At 38.3% G+C, this 23616-nt stretch overlaps 1 protein-coding gene across 6 annotated transcripts in view; it reads right to left on the bottom strand.

Moving 5' to 3' along the window:
- The window catches only part of LOC131437905 (uncharacterized), a 307910-nt gene that overhangs the window by 26284 nt on the left and 258010 nt on the right, over positions 1 to 23616 (bottom strand). For 3 of the 6 annotated variants that reach the window (XM_058607561.1, XM_058607562.1, XM_058607563.1), the window contains exon 6: positions 1550 to 1654. The exons of the other annotated variants lie outside the window; for them this stretch is intronic. In XM_058607561.1, coding sequence (XP_058463544.1) covers positions 1550 to 1654 — 105 coding nt within the window. The remainder of the gene's footprint in view (positions 1 to 1549; positions 1655 to 23616) is intronic. 6 annotated transcript variants of the gene reach the window in all.

Here is a 23616-nt window from a genome sequence, read left to right as displayed (position 1 = left end):
CAATTTATATCACAATGTTTCCCATGGGTTATAATTTTTTGTTTCGGGGGGGGGGGGGGGGGGGGGGGTTGAACCCCTAACCACCCCCCCCCCCCCTGTGTACGCGCCTGGTTTACGCCAAAGTTGAACCTCGTGTATCCAGATGCCACGAGAATCATTGTGTATAATTGAAGAATATGGTTCAAATAGTTGAGCGCAAGAATCTTCATCGAAATTTTTCAGTTTGTTGGGAAAGAGGCAAGCAAAATTTGATCAAATCTTGCGATTATTCAAAAATCGATCTTGTAAATGAGTTAGAAATGGATCAATGTACGGTATGTAGACTATAATGCGGAAAAAAAATCTCAACTGAATCAATTTGTATGTTCGATCCTTGAGTCTGTTTTGACACGAGTCTTGGCTTCCGCAATTCGATTTCATACTGTTCACCGATTTCACTCACGGTTCTAAAAATTTGTTTGAAGTTCTCTTCGGCGTTTTCTCTTTTTTCAATTCCTAAATACCGTTCCGTACCATTTTCTCGTATTGTTAGGAAACGAATTACCATATACCGAATATGCTGTTAAGTACCGTTACCATACAAAAATGGCAATTTCCTCGAACATTTTTTAGCGAAAAGGATAAAAGAAATAGTTCCCCTGCATGTGAGTATTGGACTTTACTCTAGAGAAAAGATGCGCGTTATTGAGAGCGGTGGTAGTCGGTACTTCGGACACGCACTGTATAAATGCGTAACATCGATGGCTGCATTACCACATTAACACTTGACAGAAAGTGGGAAAGGCGCCAAAATTTGAAAAAGAAAGTTTCGTCATCCATAATATTGAAGCTGTAAAAAAATTCTGAAAACGTAGTATGAATTGTCAAGTTATTTGCACTTTAATATAATAAATACTCCATTGTTCATGAAACCTAATTTTGAAAAATTCTTCATTTTGGTTTCCTGTTACATGTCGTTAAAGGCCACAAAAATAGGAGCTCCTAAATCTAGGTGTAGTTCTGTGCCGATGACTGAATGGCTGAAGGATATGAGATTTAAATGATTAACATATTAAAAAAATCCTTGCATGGTACGCTATAGGCGATTATAAGCCAATATATTTGGTTTCTTCTAGTTGTTGTATGATAGGTACTGGAGATGGAGTGTACATTACTTTAATTGCCAATGGTTAGAGTTGCACAAATCAATCTCCAGCATAAACGTACAGCAACTATGATATTAAGACAGACAAAAAACTTCGATCTGTTCGTCATCAATTTATTATGACATGATGTTACATTTGCTGAATTCTACGTACGATATTTCTTTCATGGTGGCAAATGACTTTGTGGCGATGGCAAAGCACAAATATCTTCTTTTTTATTAGATATGGGAGTGAATAGATGTAATCGAAGCGTAATAAAGCGATTCTTTTCTCTTTTATTAGTGCACAAAATAACTCACAAAGATGAAAAATAATAGAATTCTATCGGTCAATCAATCAAAACAGTTTGATAAAAAATCATTATATATAAAGCACACGCAAATTGACGAAAAAAACCTATCAACCTTCAACTACGTTGAACAATTTCCAAGCAAGGGATAGACGGATCAAATCAGAGCTAGGTATTCCATGTGCAAGCCAAATGTTCTCCATATAATATTTTTCAGGATCTGAAATAAGAAAAAAAAAAAGTTGGATGGGACAGTGTGGATTATATTTAAACAAAAAGAAACCATGTGGGGCTGACATTTGGGTGTGAATTTCGAATGCAAGGTAGGATGAAAGGCAAATTCCTTGCCCGCCAAAATGCACTGTAATCATAAAAATGTTTATGTAGCCTTATAGTCCATTCATATCCAGTATGTTAAATTACAGCTCGAAAAAATTATTTATTTTAGTTTCGACAGTCGAGTTTTGTTTTCACACTTGGCAAAACCATCGTCATTTGGCAAACCTTCGTCGTACGTTGAGTGCCTAAACGGCAGAAGATACCAAAGAAAAATTGGAGAAATAATACAATGTTAACACTCATCCAAATTGTACCATGAAATATAGGGTCATGGCCGAAATTCCACTACCGATGAAGTCCGCGGTGGCAGGCCTTTCGATACGGTAAACATGTGGCAGTGACAAAAAACTTGAAATTTCGAAAAGCAGATGTTATGAGAATTAGTAATGGGCGGACACGCCACATTTTGGGAAATTCTACAGATTCTACAGATCGCTCAACAAAATAAATTCAAATGTTTTGCATAATACAAAGCATCATTCGAATATCATTTCGTAATTTTTTAGTGGAAAAATAATGGTAGATAAACCGGCGAAGGAGTATTTTTGAAGACGCTTCTTAGAAATCATGATTTACGGTGTCCACTGTATCTCAGCGCAGACTAATCAGATGTCAACAAATCAAAGCAGTATAGTTATAGTAGATGTTTTTGTAGATCCCAACGTTTTTGTTTGATTTTTTTCTAATTTTAAATTGTAAACGAAAAAAAACGCCATTTTGTAGCTGTAAAACCTCTTCAAAATGACAAAAAACGAAGAGAAAAACGTAGGGGTCTAGTATTCTACATGTAGAAAGTGTTTGAAAAAACTTTGTGAAGTACTTTTCGAATGCCGATGGACACGAGCATTCAAAACCTGCTTTCGAGAAAAACGTGTTTGAAATTTGTTGTCTATAAAATAGAAGAAACAATTTGTTTTTCTGTGGTGCGCGTAGGGTCTAACATTTTCGAAAAACCATGATTTTTCTTTGCATTTTGTCATAACAAAACATTTCAAGAATGTTTTGTCAAATTTTTAAGTCAATCGAAGCAGAACTCTTGGTTGTGTGCGCCGAGCTCTTGCTTCTTCGCAGTATAAGATAAGCAAAGGTAAAAACCCATAACTATCAGAGTTTTGTTTTTTTTCTTGAAATGTTTTATTGTAAGAAAATACAAAGACAATATTAAATGATTTTTCAAAGGTGTTAGACCCTACCCGCCCTCAAATATTCGCGTCTGGATTATGCAAAATGCAGAGTATACTCATGTATACGGAATTGTCGTTTCTGTTATAGGAAGGCATGCTAATGAGCTGAAAGACAGCGTAAATTGGACATAGTTTGTTATTAATTTAAATTTCGACCACTGTGTGTCTAAAATACACAGCTTCATCTTCTCGAACCAATGCGTAGAAATATTGAATTTTCATCTCTGTATACCAAACAAAAACGCAATTCTACGTCAAAACCATATGCTGTAATGAAATTGGTATAGTTATTTTCTCACGCCAGAAAGTGCAATTCTCGAATCATTTCGAACCAAGTGAGTTCTAGTGGCTGTTATCGTTCTTGGCTCATCAAATTGATCCGGTGACACATTTATTCCCATTGCCCTTTCCACTACGGATAATCCTAGCTCAGCTTACTGTGATAACAATTCCAATTCACATCCAATCACACTATCAAGTGTACTGCAAGTATAAACTACACGATTTAATTAAATTGGGAGCAAGCTGCTGGGCAATCATTTAGAAAACATGTACACATATCCCGAGCACAAAAGTAGGAAGCAATCATCATGGAAACGCCAGAAACGATTGCAAATAGTATTAGGCAGGAATTAATTGCTTGTCGGTTACTGCACGAGGTCTGTTTTTGAGCCCACGAGATTGCTGTGCTACATATGCTAATGTATTTGTATTTCGAATATGTATGTATGTGTGTATATATGTAAATGTGTATGTATGAGACTTGTGTGACCAATTCACTATTGGCAGTAGATATTTTGGATTGTAGCTTAGAAACCAATTATCATTAGAATGATAACTCTGCACTCATATCTCAATTCAGATTTTTGCAGCTTCGAGCTTGAGATTAACATTAGTGTGCGAACACCGATCGTGATTGTACCACAACCATTGCCGTAATTCTTGGCCTTAATCCCGCATTATCGGAGTCCACCCAACCGGACACCGATGATGTTTCCCAAACCGTTGCGTCTGATAACCGACACTGATGTGGTATTATCGTAACTATTTGTTTAGCACCATAGACACGATTGTGCCAATTCTCACGCCAGACAACCACTGCATTATGGGATGTGCAAATGGTTGTGTGTTTCAGGCTAATATTGCAGACGCTATCGCACACGATTCAATATGTTTGGTTTGAAAAATCAATTACCTTTTGTACGTGTGTGCGAGCAACTCCGTGAATCATTGTGATAATAGTTTTGTTGTCTTGTTCAATTGAGATATTTTATTTTTCAAGCATTTCTGCTTATACTATTATTTATTTATTTTCGTTCGTTGCATAACTTAGAATTAAAGTCTTGATTTACCAAGGCTCTTAAAAAACTTCCTACTGATTAACTGATACGATATCTATTCAAATATTGAATGGAATTATCCATTGGCAAAATGTTTATATCCTTGGTATAGTTCGTGATCCATGCATCAGCACCTTTACCAACGAATATCAGGAATCAGAACAAATTGATTCGAAAGATACACGAAATTTGTCTTTAGGATTATTTTTTTATGTGCAGAAGGTTCTTACAATGATTTGTTTCATCTTTCGTTGGTCCTGACAAGCAATGAAGCATGAGACCAGTTTTTTTGGAAATCAATGATATATACTAAGACTTTTCATCATACAACGAAACCAAACATTGCGTTTCCATACTCAAAAAAATTCGACAAAAATGTTGCGCACTAAAAAAATTGGAATTGTTGTTAATTATTTTGAAGTTTGCAAATAAACTGTTGAAACACAGATAAAAAACAATACACAAAAGCAGCTTTGGAATCGTTGACTAGATAAAAGTTTTTCACATGTGCGCCTGAAGAATACGAAAGTTGTCGGTGCTCCCCCGTTATGTTCATCAACATATGTTCCACTTTATTCGGTTTGATTCGATTTACTCAAAGTGTTCAAATGATTGGTACAGAATTGCTGAAAAAGACATTTCATCGAAACCCCGGAGACTCCTAGTGTTGTATATCATTTGACGCAGCTCGACGAGATCATAAAATGGTTTTCTGTATGTTTATATATGTTTATGTATGTTTATGTATGTTTATGTATGTTTATGTATGTTTATGTATGTTTATGTATGTTTGTTTATGTATGTTTATGTATGTTTATATATGTTTATGTATGTTTATGTATGTGTATGTATGTGTATGTATGTTTATGTTTGTTTATGTATTTTTATGTATGTGTACGTATGTTTATGTATGTTTACGTATGTTTATGTTCTTGTATGTATGTTTATAAAGAATTTTCCCTATGATTAATTAATTTGACAATTGAAATAATGTAAATGGCGGCTTTACGTCAAACCAACTAAAAGTATGTGTATGTGTGTATGTAACCGTGGAAAACTGTAAAACGGCTGTCTCAGTCTTATAATACAAACGAATGTTGTTTACTGTCCGACGTTTGGGACTTTGATGTAGGCCTTTTTCAAGGAAGGAAGATATCGACACATTTTGACTATAAACGATAGACTTTAAACGTCAGACAGTAAACAACATTCGTTTGTAACATATTATAAGACTGAGACAGCCATTTTACAGTTTTCCACGATTATCACCCCAGTCGAAATCAAGTATAACCTGTGTATGTAACGTTTTCTTGCACTAACTTTTCTCTGAGATGGCAAAACCGATTTTCACAAACCTAGATTCAAATGAAAGGTCTTGTGGTCAAAAAATTCCTGAATATTGTTTGGATCCGACATCCGGCTCCGGAATTATGGGGCAAAATGTGCATGGTGTTGAAAAAAATGCTGAATTCAATCCTGATCTGGTTCTGGAATTGAATGGTATATAAATACAGAGGTTATTCTTTGTAATCGCATCACTTAAAAACGGATGGACGGATTTACATGATTCTTTTTTTTTGTTCGATCAGTTTCTACCCCCACAGGATTCGCACTTAAAATAATTAGGGCAAATCCACAGGAAAAGTGTGAAAAATTGATGTCCAGCCAGCGAATAGCACCATTAAAGAAGGTGACAAGCGATTATAAATACACTCTCCTACTCAATGCTTGATCGGAAAAATAGGTATAAAGCGAGAAGACTAGTGTTCGTTGGACAGAGAAGATGCTTGGATATAAGGTATCGGTCGGGTGACGGCCAGGATGTAGGCCATGTTCGATGTACGTTCTACTATGTCTGACTGGCGTTTTAGAGTGACTAAAACAAAATTCTGAGTGGCAAAATGGTAGCGCGTATGCACGTAATGCATAAGAACGCAGGTTCAGGTCCTGTCTCTGGCATATCTTTTTCCAATAAATCATCTTTTCTGTTAGTTTTTCATTCATTTGGCTCTTCCAACATATGTTTCCGCTCAGTCATTGCAAAAACTGAACTTAGTTATAGCGGCTTTACGTCAAACCAACTAAAATTAATAAATCGGTAATTGAAATAATTTTTGTAAGTGAATTTTTAAGCATTTTGCCCTACAAAATGTAGGTTATTTTGCCCCTTAAACATGAGATAGCAACTTCGATTCGAATAAATTGCTAATACATAATCAGCATTAGAATAAAATTTCAGAAAACGAGAGGGTGAAACAGAACTTGAGTGGATAAACAATTACAAACGTCTTGACAACACCAGAAACTTTTTACGGAACGAACACCAAAAATTACATATAACAACTACACCATTTTTTTGTATCTTTTTCCAGTTATGATTTATCTAGAGGTACCAAATTGTATAAACAGTAATGTTTTGTCACAATGAATTTTCGTTTTAATTTGAGTTCTACGAAAAAAATTTGTGATTTCTAGGAAAAGTAGGAGGTGATTTTTATCCTCCATGCACCTATAAATAAATTTGGTTCATATTGTGGTTGGCCACTTTAGAGAGACTTCTTTCTAGATAAAAAAAAAGTAGCATTTAGGAATTATCAACAGTTAAGGTTTCGTAGATTCAAAAAGGATTGCGCGTGCAAAATAAAAGGTCCACGACTTTGAACTGAAGAACTACCGTTTTCAAAGAAGAACTATTGATCATTCATTATTTCAAAAGAACTTTGAACCGTTTGCAAACGAATTGCCCATCTCTAATCCACACTGTACGTTTCGAGAGATATCTATTATCCGATATATAAAATTTTGAACTTTAAATCGATATAACACATCCAAAAATTCGTCCCTAAAGTATGGAAAACGTATGTAAACTGAATGCATTTAAAAACAAGTACTTCTGTAGTACTCAGAAAATTGATAGAAAAATAATCTATAATTTGGTAAAATCCACTGAGAAATAGAAGAAAACGACCATCTTGTTGATCTCATCTACCTATAATCAACCTATAACAATAATGTACCAAGATTCTGAGCTTTGTGCACTTTTATTGGATTCTGAATAGAATGCACCCAGCACAAAAAGGCGGGTGGGTAATGTCAGAGACATAACTGGATGTCGTGAATACGAAAACAACTGACATGTTCCTTAACACCTCCGAATATCAATTAGTTGATCAATTGTATGAATTATGCAAGCATTCCCCTTTTTCACATTTTTAGCAAAAACAAAGTAAGCTTCACTTGATCTCGATTACTGTGAATTTCACACAGCGAAAAGTGCACAAATCTAACCAAACTGTTTTAGATTTGTACTAAACTGAGGATATTTACCTTAGACTTGAGAAAAATAATTCCTAATAGTTCTTTAAGAAACTTTTAGAGCCACTAGAACGGTTGATTTTGTGTGAAGCTCTTCACTGTTGTTTTTTCCACCAATAAAAATGACTGGCAGCTGTGACGTAATCGCTCTTGTCTGTAGCGAAACTAGCTTTGCAAACGACACAAAATACATCTGCTCGCAGTGGCGATAGAATCCAAACTGATTCAATTTTTGCTATGAGACTTCCTTTTACGTGATTTCGTTTGTAGCTTTTTCACTAATGGGCGGTCCTAACAGCTTTAAAAATAGCCACATACAGAATTTTAAAGTCGATTATTTCATTTCGGATTCGCATAATTTATTGAAAGAAAATATCTATATGCTGTTGAGATTCGTTTCTAGCATTCAGAAGGACCAAATTGAGGAACTCACTACGATATTCACCACTTTTCGGAACATTTTCCATCGAACGATTTGTTGTACAGCAGCAGATATTTTGTTCGCTTCCACAGAACGCGTTCTGATTGGCTGGTGTTGATATGAGTCAAATGAGACAGGTTTTTCAATAGTGTACTATTGAAATACTTCAATGCTTTTGCTATACACGTTTAAGTTGAAAAAATTCGATTCTATTGGTAGTTTGATTATAGAAATCCCTTCACAGATCACTGAGCTGTGAGCTTTAAAAATACGAGAAAGGCAAACGCGCCATATGAATTATCCTCTTTGATACTCGTTTATACCAAACATTTCAGAAAAGTTTAATTTTGAATTATTTGAGATTATGTCACACAACTGAAAATTTTATCATAAAATTGTGATCATATTCCAGATGGCATGTAGCAAAAATTATCTTGATTCGTTATATACAATAAGAGATATTCACGATCAAAAACTTATCACTCTCTCAGAGGGTAAATTTTGAAAAGGCACCCCATAGTAAAGTAAGTCGTATTCACGACAAAAATGCGCACAAGCTCATGAACTAGGTAAACTATTGAAATAATTTCCAGCCAGTTCTGAAATGAAATTGACATGATGGTTATTCGTTCTTATATCCCAGTAAATTTCACCAAATATTAAATGGTTTTATTACTAACTTCCTGAGTACCACAGAATTATTTATTTCTAGGTGCATCCAGTTTACCGTGCAGATTTTAAATTTTAAACGCACTTCACCCTGTAGTTTTATGGCCACAATGCCTTTCAACTGAACTCTAAGACAATGAAGTTAGTTCGGTATAACCGAATTCGGTTCGTTTGGCCAGCAACTACACCTGTGATTCGGGAACTGGAAGTTGGATCCGAACATTTAATTCAGGAATTCCGTGGAAACCGTTAAACCTTCCATTTCATCCCGGATAAAAATGAGTTAGTTCCATTTTAGAGTGTTTGACCGCTATTTCTGCTAGTTCTAGAACAAGAATCCGGTATAACTGAAGTCAACAAACATAACCTACAAATTGAAATAGTTTTGGATTAAAATGAATGCCTTAGTGTTACCTTTAGAATGTATAACTTCAATGTGTATTAAACTACTTATAGTAAAGTAATTGATCGAAACAGTTTTTTTTTATTTAAAAGATATTTTTATTCAGGCCTATTTGCGTACAAGCTATACGTGGCCGATTGACCGGATTTTTAAAAATATTTTTTTTTTTCGAGTTGGTTCACCCTTTTTCTAGGGGGAGAGGAACTTCCATTTCCCTCCTGCAAGGATTGAGGGGCACTTCGTTCGTAATTCGTCTCGTCATCCATTGCCGCATCGGTGGTATTGTTTTTGATTTCCGTCTTGAGTTCGGTACTAGTTGCTGTAGATACGCCTTGTTTTACATTGGTTACAGTTGCTGGTTAGTTGGAGGGTAAATTGTTAACTGCAGCTGGTGTACTTTGTTCTATAGGGGATGATGATGGATTCGTTGAAGGGGATGCTTCATTGTTGTTGGTGGCTGTCACAGGTGTACTGGGGTTGCTTGAGGTTGGTGTGAAGGAAGCATCGTTGTCCTTTGGTGTGGTTGTCTCCTTGTCCGGTTTATCACATGGCTTACAGTAATGAACAGCTTTTTGGCAATATTGACATGTGTTCATCTGATTGTCATAAGTAACAAGTGATTTGCACGGAATGCTTGTATATTGACCGAAAGTCACATAAGAATGTATAGGCCTCTTCAAGCGCATGCGTAACAAACGTACGCCATTTAGAATACCGGGGAAAAAATTCTTCCACTTTTCTTTTTCGATAGAGAGAATCCGACGACACGACCTCCCACTCGCCTATCAAAACTGTATCGCAAATTTAACTACCCCTCAGTAACTGGTAATGTCAAAATGAAACTATCTGAAAAACTATTAAAACTAGCAACACAAGTTGATTAATTATTAGTTTTGAATAAACAGTTACCAAAACCTTGGTTACTGCATGTTGAAGACTTGAAGAAAGTAAACAAAACAAACTGCCTCGAGAGGAAGATCCTTATTTCGCGGCAAGTTGCAAATTCTGCATCATCATCACGCGTTAGATTATTAGATCGATTAGCTCAGCTAGGGCTCGAGCATACGAAAAATTTCTTGTAATACCACTGCAATCAGGTTGCCGTATGCGGCCAAGAACTTTTGTATTGGGTACTGCGTTGTTGGTATGACGCAATGTTTCAATATCTACCGATGCTAGTTAAATATTTTAACGTAATCAGACTTAGATCTATGACGGCTCTCCGCTATGTACACGAGTTACAAAATGGTAGCAAACTTCAAACTTCAGTCATTATCATCAAAATTTAGTAACGGAATATGAATGATATAGCTGAGTCGATCTGGTATATCAGTATAGTATTGTACGAAATGCAAGAAACTCATTTGCAGCAAATCAAAGATACTTGAATTTCTGAACTATATTTTTATCCATGCCAAAATCGCACTTCATATGCAGGTACGAATATACTTATAAACAAAATTTATATTTATTCTTTTGTAATGACTTCCTAAACTAAAACTTCCTGTCTGTGGCAGCAATACACCTAGTGTCAGATTTGACATTGTACTTCCAGTTCCGGTCGCCGTAAATACACAAAGAGCATTGTAACATTAGCTTGATAGTATCTTACATTTTTTTTAATTTGTTCCAATACATGATAAACTGTTGAACCTGGCTCTGGTGCAGGATGATTCTGTAATTCGGAATAAATGAATTCAATAAGCCAAATTTTATGCGTATTGTGTAAGCGTCTAACTCCGTCATATTTGATAATTCCATTTCAGCGCTGTAAACATGGGCATCTGTTTGTATTTTAGAAGTAAATGTTAAACGAGGGCCGGACAGTTATATTCCCCTAGGGGTATCAGTTCACGGCCGATGGGTCGCAGGGCCTCGTACAGCTTTCACAATCTCGATTTCTTCACAATAATTTCAAGTCTTTTAATTTGGTTCTGATGGCACAAAATTTAAATTAATAAAACTTCTTCTACATTTTCTCAAATGGTTTGTTTATTTATTATGGGGCTCCGTGGCAACTAGCTCGTAGCAACTTAAACAGTGTTGCGCAAGAAGATTATTTTTATCATTATCAAGGGGTCGCTATATTTGTGGTAACTGGCGGTAAATCACTCACGAACGCTTTTTATTCCTATCTTCCTTCGGAGTGCCTGGTCGTGTCGTCGGAGAATCTCTCCGTATTGGGACATAGTTTTGTGAATATAAGAATCGGTGACGCTTGAGGGAAGATCATGCACACGCACTTCTATAGCACTATCTTCCATATATACCCGAGCAGAGTGTGAGATCAAATAGAAAACTCATTTTGATGTTGTGATGTTCGCATTTATCGATTACTCAATTTGCTGTTGTTTTGGTCGTTTTAAGTGGCAAAACATCAAAGTCGAAAGCAAAAAGATATTCCGATGATAGCAAAAAGAAAACTATTTTTGCTAACAGCGAAAGCAAACTGAAATCTAAATAAGATATAGATTTTTTCTTGTTGATAGCAAAACTAGTTTTCAATTTGAAGTTATTATCAAACAACGAAAACAAACCTGGAATGCATAATCAGTTATTGATTTGCTTTAAAAAGACGTTACTGAAAACAAACAAGTCGCGAGCATAAGCTAAAAATAGATCGGGCAAAAGACCCGGGATAGTATACCTTTAGGCGATATTACTTGCAACAATAACAAAGCGTCAAAAAGCACAACACCTCCACGTAGAGAGAACTTGGGTTTCGAACCTAGGTGATTTGGATTTCGAACTCTCTGTGAATGCTATGAACTGTGACGTTAAGCTGTAAGTAGATGGAGAATTTTCGATCGTATGACAAGCAGTGTTCACGAAGCTGTATACAGGTAGTTTTAGCTGATGTACACTCGTTTCGTCGCATCCGTCCCGCAGCCATCGTGAATGGCAGTGCGGCTATTTGATAGGTATGAAAATGTGGTCTTTGTCTTTCTCGTATCCAGAAGCTGTAGCATGTGAACATCATAATATCAAATTGAGTTATTTATTTGATCTCACACTACTCGAGTATGTAATCACTTTGAAATACGAATTTCTAGGCTCAGAAGAGCGAGCGCTTTAGAGTGAAGTCTTTTACAGCAAAGGCTTACTGGAGACGTGAATTAGGAATCTGACAATAAGCAATCCCAGATCATATGTTATTTCGATTCCAAAAAAATATCTTACTTATTTCGACTCATTGGGACAATGAACTTGAACTTGAACTTCTGCCCACAGACAGCATCACACTGATTTAGCAAGTTTTTAATTCTTGTGTAGACTTAAATTCGGGATCATTCGATGAAGATTAATTTCGGAGCGAACATTAAGCAATTCATTTGCTTGCTTCAGATAAAATGGATTAAACATAGATAACTCATGGAAACCTGATTATTTAGAGAATAGGGTTTGCAAACTAGTTTTCTAAGTTTTTCAAATATTAATGCAAAATCGCTGTACTATATGGACTATATTTGACTATAATATGATCTAGATCAAAACCTGAAATCTTCAAAGCTTTTTTTTTTTCTAATGAAAGTTGTGCGGGATGTCAAGGTCTACAATATGAAAAATATGTTAGTTAGGAATTTATTCGCCAAGCGCTCCTACAGCGCTCGAAAGTTTCTGATAGAAGACATATTACGCTATATCTCTGAAACGTGATGATTTATAACGTCGTTGATTGGAGTTAATAAAATTCTTTCATTTGGTGGCGCTAAAATGCAATCAAATATTCAAACTTTTTAGAGATGGTCCTTGGGATATTTTTAAATGGTTGGGACAAAATGAAGGGTTGGGTGGGGGGGAGGCGGGGGGTGGTGGATCATAGAAACATTTTGCATACCTTAGAATTGATGAGGGGTTGATGTAGCAAGTGCCTTCAAAACGGGGGGGGGGGGGGGGTGTAATGTTAGTAACAGCATAACTCCAAAACTACTGAACGGATTGCCACCAAACTTGGCACAGATACTTCTTGAGTCATAAAAGGGAGAGAGCGTAGCAAGTGTCCTTTACCGGGGGATGATGGAGGGGGAGAACAAGAAATCGATAATTTTTTAAGACCATAGAAACATTTTGCATATCTTAGATATGCTTATATGGGGGGTGAATGCAGCAAGTGCCTTTGAAAAGGGGGGTGTAATGTTTTTAATGTTATAACTCCGAAACTACTGAATGGATTGCTATCAAATTTAGCACAGATACTTCTTGCTCTTCAGAGATGGTCAAAAGTGTATTTTTATGGGAAAGGAGGCCTAGCTAGGGTCTTCAACAGGAGATCAAACTCAAACATGCAAAGGATAAATTGTATATATGATCGAACAAAACTCCAAAACAACTCAATAGATTATTAACTTTCTTGGCACGAGCAGTTCTTGCTGTTCATAGGTTCTTATAAGAGATATTTTAATGAGGAGGGGGGTGGGAGAGGTGGTGGTTGCAGTATGTGTTTGCTAACAGGGGGAATTTGAGGCAAAATGTTTCGAGTTTTACGAAATCGAAATTTCTCGACAGGCACAGATATTTATCACAACTAAGAGATGATCGTAAGGATATTTATACGCGTGAAAAGATAACAAGTGTCAATTGAAGAAGATCTCAGCTCAATTGTTTGTAAATATCGGAATAATTACATAACAACTCACCAAACTTGGCAGAGGTACATTTTACAATTCAGAGGTGGTAATAAAACTATTTTTTCTTGGCGAGATCAGATATTCATTGCACAGGTGGAAAAAAGGTTGGAGTTTGTAGCAAGTGCCTCGAAAAAGAGGTTTATTGTTGAATTTATCTTATTTGTCGACAAACGAGGGAAGCCGGAGGATATAGACTAGGAGAAAAGAGTCTGGAAAAACAATTTTCATCCCCCGTCTCTTTTTTGAAGAGCACAGATACTTTTTACACTACTCAGAGGGCAGAGAGCTGTTGCAAATTCACTAACACAAGAGGAGTTCAATGTAAAATTCATCGAACAAGAAACCATACTTCTGGATCAATACAGATACTACCTTCACATCAAATCAAGAGGCAGGGGAATAAATATTCTTAACCAAGGGAGGTAAAATTTATCTGAATTTTTGAAGAAATCATAAAATTAATGTGCATTTTTTTAGGTAAATTGAAAAAACTGTCGACCCAAGCTCATGAAAATAAGTTTACGACAACATTTGAATTAACTGAATCGTTATTCTATAGAACGAAAGTATTATCTAACGTAGTTATGAACAGCCTTTCGTTATCAAATAATCATTATCACAATCTTGTGCAATTATGTGTAAATAAGCTGTGTTTCACTACGCTCTGAGTATTTCAATGGTCAGAACAATTTCTAAAATTGTTTTTGAGGCCTTGTATTCACGAAACATTTCCGAGCAACCCCGGGCAATTCAGCTAGTATGATATAAAGAAGAGCGTATTATTCAAAGGACTTGTTAGTTGATGCACGAAAAAACAATCACTTTGGCAATACCGATACTCGAATTCTGAACCACAAATAAAGGTAAAAACAACAACCGAAAATAATAGTCAGAACATCTAACATCTAACATTTTTTTTAACTAAACGCGAAAACTGTTAGAGAATCTGATATTTAACGTACCCCACCAGAAGGAAATCGTGGACGTCAAATGTATTTTTCATATCAAGTTCCTGACGAAGGTCTTTCTGTGGCTGACGATCAGAGAGATGAGAATGCCCATTTTGGCCGGATCTGGTGAAGGCCCAGTATGCCAGGAGATCGCTAAAGGAGATGAAACAGATAGACGTGGCACCAATGATCGTCAACCTATCCAATGTCCTCCAGATATGTGGTGTTACAACAATAATCTCGCAAGTAAAAATATAGAGGATTATTAATGTAAAGGTTGCAAAAGTGTTGACAAAAATCTTTTCCTTGATCACGGTTATGGTTCCGGACAACTGCCACAGGAAGCATTTTTGTAAAACGCAACATAGAATTAAAGGAATAATTGTTCCATTAAAATTTATTTTTGTATTTTTGTATCGCCTAATGAAATTAGTCCTATTTTGATGCAGTTATTAAGCTGTTGCTTTTGAATAATCATTTTTGGAGTTTCCCAAAATTTTTGCCTCCCAAGTTTTTTAAACCAAAAGTAACAGCAAAATGATAACATAATGTGATATCAATTGAAAAATTAATGAGCTGAGATCAAATTAAGATTTCAATGTGATGTTGCTATCATAATAAGATTTCGATTTGCTCTCGTTTTGATGTTTGACTTTGCTCGGGTACTGGAATGTTGTACTCAATGTTCTCGTACTCTACATAGTGCATTGTTATTGTCTTTTGCGAATTGAATTGCATCCAACTCTTTATAAAACTGGATGTAAACAACATTATTTGTCTTATTGCATTGAGGTTAATGCACACGTTTAATGTCAAGATGCATTTGCTCCTTAAGCAAACCTTCCAGTTCTCGTAACGAAGGTCGAATTTTGCACTGCCTGAAGTCAACAACAATTGTATTCTTTCGTGACGGCGGTAGCTTTTGTTCGTTTGGTTTACACATTTCGAGGTCGTTCTATTGTTCACTACACAATACTGTACTTGGTTTCTTCTGTCCCGAACGTAAGCGGTTTTGTTTTATCGACTGACTTGGATGAGATGTGAAAGCGAACTAATCAAAACAGTTATTTTGAGTGATACTGCAGCTTTGACAAGTGTTGATGTGTGTGTGTGTTGATTAGTGTTATTTATTGAATATAAATGTTCAAGCAACTGTAACTGCGAATTTACCACCCAAAATTAACCGAGGTCAACCGTATCTGATTTATATGGAATGTGTGAAAATTTACAATTCAATCGTGTGATTCAAGCTGAAAATATAAAATTGGTCTGCAGCAAACCCATCTGGGAGTGTTTATTTTATTTTATTTTTTCAGTAGTGCTGTGTGATTTTGCGTTGTTAACAGCAATGAGAATAGGAGAAAAAGGATACTGGTGCCATCGTTGCTCAGATATATTTCACAGTTTCTTCTTTACAATCTTATTATACTTCTCCTTACTAAAAACCGGGCTAGACTAAACTCCGTGGATTGTTCGGAGAGCTCCGTGTTAAACGCTAAGTTTAAAACCCGCGCGTGGAGTTTATAACCGTGCTGATATTTTTTGCGACTGTGCTTAGCTAGGATGTATGTAAATATAGTTTAGACTACGAGGAGTAGTATTTAGTATTTTATTATTTTGGTCAGGGAGTACATATTGTTCCGGGTTGGCGGTTCAATGCATAGGACGCTGGTCTTACAAGCCAGTTGTCGTATGTTCGAGCCCCGACCTGGAAGGATTGTCAGTAGGATCCAATGATTCTGTACACTAAGAATCGGCAGCGAAGTCCGTTGAAACAGAAAGGCCAAATTCCACAAAAGGAATGTAATGCCACGACTTTGATATCGACATTACTTCGTAAGGTGTTGTTGTTCGATTGATGATAATCGAGTGATATCTTGTCAGTATTACGGCAATCTATTGAACAAAAACACTGAACATAATCAATTAAATGTATAAATTTATATTCAACCTCCCGGCAGCCAGCTGTCCGGAGTTTTACGAGTTTCGAAAGAAATTTCGTATCATAGTAGGAAACACATATTGCAGGGATCAATAGCTGCGAGCTGAGTCGATTGGTGTATGACACTCGGTATGTTAAGGTGGAACTATAAAGCGAATCACACGCCTGTGTAAGTTTGGAACTATAAAGCGAATCACACGAGAACAAAAAAATAGCAGTTTGTATAGTGGACAAGATCGATTACGATGACGTTAAAAATTCATTCATACATTATTTTGAAACGATAGTTGACATAAATTAGGAATTAATATGGTATTAATTTCAATTGTTTACTTGTCAAACCCACCTCGAAAATACAAACTATATAGGGATTTGAAACAACACCCACAAACCGAAAGCCGCCAAATTGAATTTTAATAATTCTTAAACTATAAATTATTTAACTATAAATATCGTCAAGCGTGGATAAAAAGTATCTACAATTTCTCCAAAAATTCATTAGAAATGTAAAAAAAAACAATTATTTACTTATAACTAAGGTCTTTTACATATAATTAAAACGAAATGAAACAAATCAATAATGAATTTCTCCTCTGTGTCACAATACATAGTTAGTGTCTGTTTTATTAGCGCACAAAACGTTTCGTAAGCCCACTACACTCCATCACTGAAAATATTGCACTTATTCGACTTTTTTTTTTTCATTGAACAGTATATTTAATATGGCCGCCTTAGTTCTGAAATTCTTAACATTTCATTTCTTAATAGTACTTAAGACAAGGATAATTTATTGATTTATAACGATGTTGTATTTGGATCACATTGTCGTATGCTGATCACTTTGGTCTTAGTTTTCGTATATTCGTAGATTGACCGGGAAAATGTTTGATCAGTAGTATAATGACATCGGACATAAAATGAAAAAATGACCATTTGCAACAGATGCTCAAATTCTGAATCAAAATGTATCCATAATATATTACATTGTTTACATAAAATAGATCAAACCATACTATAAATAATAATCGTAAGTGATTTGCATTAAAAAAAATCCTTCAGAATTATGAATAGCTGATACTATGGTTCTTCAATTTAGCAGAGACACAAGCTGCTAAAACAGTCTCCGTGACGGCAGGGAATTGCACTAGCAATAATTCCAAACGAACCCAACAAAAATTGCTGATTCCATAGAAAATGTGCATAAAAGACCAATTCAAAACAACGGGTTCTTCCGTGGGGCTGTTGCAATGTCTGGAGCGCTTCGGTATTCCCCACCCGGAAGTATGCTTACCGTCGCTTGAGGTCGCGATTCGGTCGATCAGCACTAAACACAACTGACTAGAAATTTGTAATTCAGATTTTCATTTGTTATGTGTTCGGAACGTTATCGTCAAGCTTTTCTATTCTAATAACGCCAATCGCGTTCGGGGCGGTGCCGACGGTTTGCTTTCGCAACTACTTCATTCGGTTTGAGTAAATTGTTTTAATAAATTAATTTATTGCTTCTCGCGATGACTATCGATCCACTAAGCGAGGTTATGCAATCGGCTGGATTACCCGTATCAGCTCTCTCCGAAGGGTGTTCCGCTATGCTAACGGGTCCGTTCTAAGGGCTATTATTCTCTATTCCCGGATAAGTCCTGTGAAATATAGCAGCTCAATTAAAGCAATAATAGCAACGATTATCGTCATTTGGTTCTATATGGCGATATCCACCTGATTATAATCTACTTTAGCGAGTTTGCTTCTAAAATGGTTTGTTTCTCAACGTTCGAAACCGGGACTTGAACACGTTCACTGCATATATGCAGCTCACTTCTTGGGCGCGATACATCGTAACGAGCAAATTTTACTAATTACGTGTAGCTTCATTGTTGAGGCAGTTCGAGCTTGTACGTTCTGATCGGGCTCAGGGACTGCAGTCAGTGGTTTTATAATTAATGAAACTCCGCCTTTGTCAGACACAACCATAGGCACAAATCCAGCCGAAACACCTTATCCATCTACGGCTCTGCACCGTGGTACTTTCAATTCAGGCTTTGCACGCAAATCTGGAATGTTCCTTGTCTCATCAGTATGGACGTGCAAACATGCTTTGTTTAGTTGTTCCGGACCGCCAGTATACCAACCGTTGAACTGTCAAGCTTTACTACTCCCCGGGAGCATATGCCACATGCAAAATGGACTTGATGACGCATTATTTTACCATCAGCTTCACCTCCCGCTGGCTACTGACCGACAAGGTTTCATTACCGACCCCTTGAAATTCTATGGCTTCCCACATTTCCGAATAATCGGGCGATTTATTCATTGTCTTCAAAAGTCATTTATCAAAGCACTATCAAGTACGGTCGGAAGGATTGGTCTCTTCTTACTTTTTTCTCGCCTTTCCATTTATAGGATATTTAATAAATGCTTGTAGCCTTCCAATGTGACACTGTGCTCTTCCCATTCATACATATTTTGACCATTCCCCTTGATAGCCGTGATGATTAATTGACATGTCATCGAAGTTAATTCCATTTAGTGCTCAGTTTTATGGTGAGAGCGAGCTTCATTAAAATCAGATATGCTCAGTTAAGTAGATTTTGACATGCCTCTATATTACGTTAGTATGTAGTGTCATTTCAAAATTTATCCAGTGGGAGAGAGGGTTGAATTGAATCTTGAGTTTCAGCTGTTGAATTGAACGTAACAGCTTAAGTTTTTAAACTTAACAATATAATTGTCTTCAATAATTGATTACGAAACTTTGTGCTTTATTAGATAAGCATTAATATCGGCAAAGGGTTAAACAAAAAACCACAATCAACGAGTGTCGATGAGGGCAGGTTAGGACATGTACTTGTATTTTTGAAGCACAGGTGATAGTTTCAAGGTAATGAACGGCAATTACTGAGTAGAAATAATCACTGTCCGCTGCTTTGCTGTTCGCATGGTTTGGTTCATATCAACACTTCCGCAACTGATGTTCAATGGATGAGAGGAACTTATAAGCTGGGACAAAGTCTTTCTTTGCTATACTGACCTGAACGAATTTTCATAACTGCTACTCTAAGCGAAAGTCGAACTTACATAAAATTTGTTATCCTAATAAAAAGATTGTTTAATTATTTTCTATCATTGTTTTACTTAACAGAAGAAAACTGTTGTCAATATCACACTCATTACGTCAACAAAGTTTAAAAATAGAAAATAAAGTAATAACACATAAAACAAAAACTATGAGTAATGTCAGAGACATAACCGCAATATTAACGTAGGGCTGCACAGTAGAGTGGGACAAAATATTGATTTCAGCACCACAAAACTTTTCGTGTTTCTTTTGGGTCCCATAAGCACCATGAAAAATTTTAGCTCGATCGGAGAAACTATATTTTCGCGCCCAAGGTTTAAAGTTTGTATGGGATTTAGTATGGAGAAATTTACTTTTTACAAAAAAAATCGGCTAGAGATCAACCTATGAACTCTAAAAATCAGTGCGTATGTCATTTTTGTAGGAAATTTAACGAGGAAGGAAAACTTCCAAGACTTCAAAACAATCCGACATTTGTAAAAAAAAAGTTATTAAAGGAAAACCGATATAAGGTATGAACGATGGCTCATTCCTTAATATATCTAGCACCACTGCTGCTTATGATTACTTTCTTTTATTACGCTATAACGGATGATCTGAGATGTTTAATGTATTGACCATAGTTGCTCAGCTTAGAAGTCTTTTTAAGTGACAAACCATGCTCCAAACCTTACTGTAAAGTCCCATCCTACTTAATCTTACTCTTTCAGTCGTAGACCACGCGGGTCTCTGCTGTATACAGGAGGCGTCTCCATTCAACTCGGTTCATTGCTGTTCGCCGCCAGCCTCGGTAGCTGCGAAGGGTCCGCAGGTCGTCCTCAATTTGATCGATCCATCTTGCCCGCTGTGCGCCTCTTCTTCTTATACCGGTCGGATCGTTGTCGAGGATCATTCTAACCGGGTTGTTCTCCGACATTCTAACAACATGCCCGGCCCACCGTAACCGCCCGACCTTGGCCGTTTGGACGAGGGTTGGTCCTCCCAGCAACTGGTGCAGTTCATGGTTCATTCGCCTTCTCCACGTACCGTCTTCCATCCGCACTCCGCCGAAGATGGTTCGCAACACCTTCCGTTCAAAAACACCTAGTGCGCGTTGATCCTCCGCAAGCATTGTCCAGGACTCGTGCCCGTAGAGGATAACCGGTCTAATCAGCGTTTTGTAGATAGTTAACTACGTACGACGACGAATTTTGCTCGATCGAAGCGTCCTGCGCAGTCCAAAGTAAGCACGATTTCCTGACAATATGCGTCTCTGAATTTCTCTGCTGGTGTCATTATCGGCAGTCACCAGTGAGCCCAAGTACACGAACTCGTCGACCATTTCGATTTCATCACCACCAATCAGAACTCGTAATGGGTGGCTGACGTTATCTTCTCTCGAGCCCCTGCCTTTCATGTACTTTGTCTTTGACACATTGATGTCTAGTCCGATCCGCTTGGCCTCAGCTTTTAGTCCGATGTACGTATCTTCCATCTTCTCAAAGTTGCGTGCTATAATATCAATATCATCAGCGAAACCAAGTAGCTGGACGGACTTTCTGAAAATCGTGCCACTCGTGTCTATCCTCGCTCTTCTTATCACACCCTCCAAAGCAATGTTGAATAGCAGACACGAAAGGCCATCACCTTGCCGTAGCCCTCTGCGAGTTTCGAAGGGACTCGAGTTTATCCCCGATACTCGAACAACGCACATCACTCGATCCATCGTAGCCTTGACCAATCGTATCAGTTTGTCCGGGAATCCGTAGTCGTGCATGATTTTCCATAGCTGTTCTCGATCGATTGTGTCGTAGGCTGATTTGAAATCGATGAATAAGTGATGTGTGGCCACATTGTATTCGCGGCACTTTTGCAACACCTGGCGGATGGCGAACACTTGGTCCGTGGTAGCGCGTTCGCCCATAAATCCTGCCTGATATTGTCCCACGAATTCGTTTGCAATCGGTGAAAGTCGACGGCATAAGATTTGGGAGAGTACCTTGTAGGCGGCGTTCAGCAGAGTTATCGCGCGGTAATTGCAGCAATCCAGCTTATCGCCCTTTTTGTAGATGGGACACACGATTCCTTCCATCCATTCCTCCGGTAAAATCTCGTCCTCCCAGATCTTGGTAACGACCCAGTGCAGTGCTTTCACTAGTGCATTACCACCGTGTTTTAGTAGCTCGCTTGGTAGTTGGTCAACGCCAGCGGCCTTATTATTTTTCAACCGGCTTACCACCTCCTCCACTTCTTGGAGGTCTGGGGCCGGCAGTCTATCGTCCTCCGCACGCGTTCCCAAGTTCGTTACCGCGCCGCTACTTTCGTATTCCGCCACATCGCCATTGAGGTGCTCGTCGAAATACTGCCGCCACCTCTCGATCACCTCACAGTCGTTCGTGAGAAGATCCTCGTTGGTGTCCTTGCACATATCGGCCTGTGGCACATCGCTCCTCGTTTGCTCTCGTCCGGTGTTGCAGCTTGCTCGCCCAAGCTGCATTCTTCTCGGCCACTAACTGTTCACATTCGTCGTCGAACCAGTCGTTCCTCACGTTCGGAGCCACCGTACCTAGCATTGCTGATGCAGTGCTACCTATGGCAGAACGGATGTCTCTCCAGCCATCTTCAAGAGTAGCTGCACCAAGCTGCTCTTCCGTTGGTAGTGCCACTGCCAACTGCTGCGCGTAATCTTGGGCTACTCCAGGCTGTTCGGCCCGATTACCGGTCGGTACATTGCCTCCCTTCCTACCTGGGCATTCATGTCCCCGACGACAATTTTTACGTCTCTGCGTGGGCAGCCGTCATAGGCTTGTTCCAGCTGCACGTAGAACGCTTCTTTCTCGTCCTCGGGTCTCCCTTCATGTGGGCAGTGCACGTTGATGATGCTGTAATTGAAAAAACGGCCTTTAATTCTCAACTTACACATCCTAGCGTTGATCGCCGGCCACCCAATCACTAGCTGACGCATCTTGCCCAGCACTATAAAGCCAGTTCCCAGCTCGTTCGTTGTGCCACAGCTTTGGTAGAAGGTAGCCGCTCGATGTCCGCTTTTCCACACCTTCTGTCCCATCCAACAAAGCTCCTGCAGCGCTACGACGTCGAAGCTGCGAGGATTTAGTTCGTCGTATATTATCCTGTCGCAGCCTGCGAAACCTAGCGACTTGCAGTTCCATGTTCCAAGTTTCCAATCGTAGTCCTTTTTTCGTTGCGTGGGTCTATGCCAATTGTTCCGGGTCGTATTCTCTCCTGTATCATTCGTAATAGGTGTTTTACGGGCGGCTTATTAGGCCTGCGCCAACCCCCTGTCTCGCCGGAGGATCATCGTGCTTGCTCTGTTTAACGTCCCAACTAGCACTAGGACGATCCCGTTGGTGGGGTTGCCACCTTGGATTTAGCTGGACGGGATACAGCATTTCATACTCAGCCGCTGGATACCAGAACAGTCGCTGTTTGAAGCCGCTCCTAACATGGAGTACAGACGCTCCGACATCCTCTAAAGAGGACCCCCTTCCCTGTCAGCATACGACCAAGGTCCCACCGGGGTTGGTTACCCGATCTTTCCTATGGTTGCTCGTACCCCAGCCGGCACCGCGGGGAGGTAGGGATAGGAGTTACTGGACAAGAGGCTAAGAACCAAATTGGGGCCTGAATTGCGCATTGTCCAGTCGTTTACCAACCAATCCCATCCTACTGCATAGCCCATATTTGCATATCAGCAGATCCTGTCAGCTTGGAGCGAAATCAATCTTCAGTTAAGCAATGCCATCGCACGGCATCACATTGAACATATCATGTCAATTGTATGGGTGCGCAGTGCTGCTATTCTGGCAGGCACGAATTTCACTTATATCTCTCCTACTTTCACGTACAAGATTCGATGCGGACTCGCCTGAGGGCGCCATGCTCGCAAAAAAGGATGTTGCCAATGATTTGTTCGGG

The sequence above is a fragment of the Malaya genurostris genome, chromosome 3 (genome assembly GCF_030247185.1).
Source record: "Malaya genurostris strain Urasoe2022 chromosome 3, Malgen_1.1, whole genome shotgun sequence".
NCBI classification, from domain to species: Eukaryota; Metazoa; Arthropoda; class Insecta; order Diptera; family Culicidae; genus Malaya; species Malaya genurostris.
This window is presented reverse-complemented; position numbering and strand designations above follow the sequence as displayed.